General features: G+C 38.9%; 1 protein-coding gene across 2 annotated transcripts; it reads right to left on the bottom strand.

Annotated features, from left to right (window-relative positions):
• Positions 1–74: 74 nt before the first annotated feature.
• Positions 75–4,676, bottom strand: LOC133529130 (uncharacterized). Of its 2 annotated transcripts, none has more exons than XM_061866774.1 (2): positions 4,346–4,676; positions 75–262 (listed from the first exon to the last, which is right to left on the bottom strand). In XM_061866774.1, exons 1-2 carry the CDS (start codon positions 4,449–4,451, stop codon positions 84–86), a joined length of 285 nt encoding a protein of 94 aa, XP_061722758.1. In that variant the 5' UTR covers positions 4,452–4,676; the 3' UTR covers positions 75–83. The 2 variants fall into 2 exon arrangements, with proteins under 2 accessions (XP_061722758.1, XP_061722751.1); XM_061866767.1 differs by lacking the exon at positions 4,346–4,676 and adding an exon at positions 3,964–4,339.
• Between the last annotated feature and the right edge of the window lie 465 nt (positions 4,677–5,141).

Here is a 5,141-nt window from a genome sequence, read left to right as displayed (position 1 = left end):
CCTGCTTTATGGAGCCAAGGTAGACCGAGCTGAAGGTGCCCTCGCCGATCTTCCGGTGGATCTCGAAGGCCTTCGCCAATATTTTAGCCAACGTATAGCAGTCTAAGGAGGACCAACCTCTTGTCTCCATCGGCCACGCTCGCATCCTGCTTTATGGAGCCAAGGTAGACCGAGCTGAAGGTGCCCTCGCCGATCTTCCGGTGGATATCGAAGGTCTTCGCCAGAATGGGTATTTTCGCCAGCAGCGCCGTCACCTGATCCTCTGTAGATAAAGACTTGAAGGATGAGCGCCTAAGAAATTGATACAGGCGTCACCAGATATATCAGAGCGGCTGAGGTGCTCAAAAATATCTGAACACACACTAACGCCTTGACAATAGAGGCGTGTTTAGATATATCTGCTGGTAATAACCTAGGCCACACCAATATATCTGATAACAACTGTACAAGTGTTATTGATTGTGGAATGGTCACCTATCGCAAACTGTTTTTTTTTCTATAATATTTAATTTGCCCAATTTTCATTTAGCTGAACATTTTTTTTTTTCAAATACCATTGTATTTTGAGATGAATCACAAATCTAATTTGACAGTGGGATTTGGGAAGTGGGTCAAATTTATCATGCAAAATTTGACCCCTACAAACATACATAGTTACATACATACTTTTAGGTACATTGCAAGATAGATAAAAGTAAGATAGCTTGTAAAAAAAACACATGTATAAGGAGCTACCGTAATTAAAGAAAAGCCAAGTAAGGATAACCTTAACTCAATCCTTCTCTTTCCAACTGTATTAATCAGAAAAGGGGGAAAAGGAAGGATAGTATATGCGCGAGCGTCACTTGTGTTACTAGGAGGTCTAGCCAAGATCACAATCGTTGATAGATAACCCCACTTAAAAATTAAATAATGTAAATAGTCACGTAACTCTTTTAAGCATCTGTCACCCCAACACATTTTTAGGGTCCCGTACCCAAAGGGTAAAAACGGGACCCTATTATGTTACGGGACCATAGCTATCATGGATTTCAAATTTTCGGAGATGATGTCTTTCTGTTGCTGCTATAACAGCAAATACTAAAAACAGAATAAAATAAATATTAAAGTGCGACTCCGATACAACAAATGTGATTCTTTTGCCGTTTTTTACGTAATGGTACGGAACCCCTCGTGCGCGAGTCCGACTACGTTTCTTTCGTTTTGGGTTTGTCGATGTATGATTGTCACCTTAAGTAGGCCCCCTGAACTGATTTTAAAATTCATGCACTTTCGCCAAGCATTCATGTTTAATGTAACATGATTTTTTACACGTTTCATGGCCTACTTCGATATCAAAATAAAACAAGTTCCAAGTTCCGACATATATCTATGGACGGACACTATGGGCACTAAGAACGGTGCTAAGTTAGTTCAGCGGTGTCACTCACGAATTCCAGCCAATCGTGCAGTCTAACGCAACTAGTTGCGACCAATTGCGCGCGTGATGCGAACTCATCAACCAATCGCGTCGTGGCGTTAAGACTGCACGATTGACTCGAAAGGCTTAGGCTTGAGTCGGTCAGGACCGAAGAACTAAAAGGAATGAAATCCCACCACGGACCGAAAGGAACTAGTTCATCTTAAGCGCTCTTAATCGGTCTCGGTCCTTTAGTTCAGTAGTCGGTACGTCGGTACCTAGTAACAAATCGGTCGGGAGCGAATGATCGGAATGAGTCAAGGTCAAGAAAGTCGGTCTCTCACGCTCTCACTCTGTTTATTTGCGAGCGAGAGCAAGACACATACCTAGTCATCCTCATTCAGATCTCGAGATTTGCTCCTGAACTAAAGGAACTAAAGGAGCGAACTAGTTCGTTTGACCGATTGACCGAGATCGGAGCGCTCTTTTTAAAGACCGAGAGGGCACAACTCTAGAAAGGCTCGTCCTTAGATGTATGTCAAAGTACAGTCAGCATCAAAAGTAGCGGATCAAACAAGGTTTCAAAAGTATCTATCATTCTGAAACAGCTTCACAAAAAGTGATAGTTCTATATGTAGAACAATTAAGACTATAAATAATATACTTTTGAACGTAAACTTGAGAGATTTATCTATATTTGGAAAAGTTATCTGGAATATCAGATACTTTTGGCGCGTTGTTTCATCCGCTACTATTGATGATGACTGTACATATGCCCATATAAGTACAGTCAAGGTATTAAATATCGACACGGACAAAGTTCCTAAAATATGTATACACGACCTTATCGCCCATACATTAAAGTAGTGTGTACATATTTTTGGCACCTGGCCTTGTCGATATTTTGTATCTTGAATGTACATAAATTAATGCATATAATAAAGCCTCCTCTCCGCTTCACACTAGCTTCTGTCCGCAACTTCGTTTTGGTAGACTGATAATGATGATGATAATAAAAAACTGCCCTATTTCCTTCCCTGGGCTATGATTATGAAGTTAATCACACTTAATTAATTCACCTTACAATCCAGAGAACGTGGAGACCTAATAGAGCTGTACAAAATACTATCTGGCCAAGGATTATCAAGAGATGTTCAAGCGCAACAACAATCATCCGAGAGGTCATCACTTAAAGCTAGAAACGCATAGGTCTCACAGTATCCCTTACAAACACTTTCTGAGCAACTGAGTAGTGAGGGCTTGGAATAAACTCCCAGAAGACATGGTTTCAGCACAAAATCTTAACCACCGAAAATAAATTAGACAAGCATATTATCTACTATTATATGATAACTATCATTGTGGTTACTGGATACAGGCCATATCAGTTGTCATAACTGCCTGTGTGCTTATTAAATATTAAAAACTAAAAGAAATCCTATATCAGATTACCATAACCAGTCAAGTATCAAAACTCTTGATTGAATAATACACAATCAAGGCTGTGGGAATAAAACTGTCCCTGGTGGGAACAGATGGGAATACAACGCAGCAGTTAGCAAATTATTGACAGTAAACCAGCACCGACATACAAATAAAATACCTAAAGAATCATTTCGATTGCGCAAGAACATGCAAGTTTCATTACATTGCTGTATTTGATTGGTCAGCAAATTGGATGTAACCTGAATAGTTCATAATGCAACTCAAATCACATGCACGTTCGCGCGCCGTCTAAATGAGCCCTAACTCTAATTTAGCATAAAAAAAGTTTAAGGTCAATGTAGGCAAGATTGGCATATAAAATATTTGTTTGAGAAGACTGTCGTAGGAGGATACAATTGCATTTATTACAATTTGTCTGCCGATTTTCGCGGGGGAGGGGCACGTCAAATTTATGGCTATTTGTACATAGCTAACAATGTTAGTCCATACAATACATATGACCATTGGCAGAGGTTTTTGACAGAGGGATAAGCTCTTAAAGGCGAATCCAGTTGTTAAATCCTCTAAGGCAAGGCCAGGTGTATACGTAATTAGCTCAGACAGCCGGAAAGGAAGAGCTTCGCTCCTTCTGCTCGACCAACCTCCTGCAAATGGAGTATGGGTACACATGCAAGAGTTAGAAGCAACAAAAGAGCTTGTAGACGGTCATACCTGATAGATGGTCGCCACCAGAATAAGTCAATTTGACTAGAAATTATGTGTTGTTTGCTTATCATAAACATCAGAAGACAAATTCAGTACTAGTAGATTATGTTGTTATTCAAAAATCTCGTTATAACTGGCTCAGATCCGTAGACAGTGTCCTAGCTAGCGCTAGTTTTAAAATTAGTATAGTAATAAACTGTTGCTTCACAAGTATACACATGTCACTCATTGAATTTAAATAGCTAGCAAAAAAGAGGCACTCATATAAAATTACTTATAAATATTGGATGCTATGCAAAATTTAAAACAAATACATTTTATCTGAGTTTTTGCTACGAAATCTAAAAAGAAGTGGCATTGCTTTGAGGTTAGAACACCAGTCACACATATAATAAGATAAATGTTATAGTTACTGGACTGGTTAGGTTTCGGCGGGCGCATTACGGTGCACGACATTGGAGGCGGCTCTTCCGGACGCTCAGAGGGCGGGGAGCTCCTCAGACCAAGAAAAGACCAGCAGTAGTACATCAAAGCGGAAAATAGAACAAAAATCACATCTACCCACACGGTATTCATATAAACTACTGTGGCCGAGCACTCGCGCGCCTGTCTACCGCCTGGCAATCCACAAAACAAACATTCGACGCTGCGAAGCAACTCAGAACCAACACAAAAACAAAAAGCCATATAACCTCAAAAAACAAAAATTTACATGAACGTATTCCGATGAATTTAGATGCATCGAATCTAGGTCGCGACGTGGTTTAACTTCTAGAAAACACAAAAATTGCTTACTCTCCACGTCATCTTTTTCGCAGGTTGTGTCTGGTCCATTTATATTTTTGGCTGAATGCAAAATTTCTTTTTTCACTTTGGCTTCGATTACCCTAATTCTAGACATAATACGGTAACTGCTGTAACTTATTACGTAGGCAGTTAAAAATAAAAACTAAGGTTCATGTAAATAAAAAGCATAAACTTAAACTAAATAAATTAAAATCATTAATAGCCGTCGCGACGGCGATGGCTAAGCCGCGGTGGCTTTCTACTCTACTATTTCTTTTCTCTCTCTACAGTCTACTTTTGACTCTACATTTTTTTTTTAATGTCTTCGCGCTCCTGGTGCATTCAGCCAGACGAGTAAAATGGGGAAACGGAATTAAAGGATTACATTAAAACGGGTAGGACGGAATTTCGGAACAGGATCAGGAAAAGGTTAGTTAAAATAATTTAAAGTTTAATGTTATGACGTGAAATAAATGAATACAATGATTTAAATATATATGGAGATGAATCATTAATATACAGGGAGTGTTGTAATAGTGTGGAATTAAATACATTGAGGTCTATTCAAAAAGTAAGTATATGGGAACGTAGTACCCTGCTTTGATTTAGAAGAATTTATTTTAATGAAAAGAGTAACTAATATTACGTTACAGTAGAACAAGGAAACAAATTTGAAACGTGCGTAGATTTATTAATATGTAGTATAAATACCCTAACATGACAGATTGATGAATAAGAAAACTTAGAAAACTGAAGGCCTATCGCGAATCACGTTCGACGATTTCCACACTGTCCCACTTGTTAG

The sequence above is a fragment of the Cydia pomonella genome, chromosome 1 (genome assembly GCF_033807575.1).
Source record: "Cydia pomonella isolate Wapato2018A chromosome 1, ilCydPomo1, whole genome shotgun sequence".
In the NCBI taxonomy this organism is placed as follows: Eukaryota; Metazoa; Arthropoda; class Insecta; order Lepidoptera; family Tortricidae; genus Cydia; species Cydia pomonella.
The sequence above is the reverse complement of the archived record's forward strand: the minus strand, read 5'-3'. Positions and strand labels throughout refer to the sequence as shown.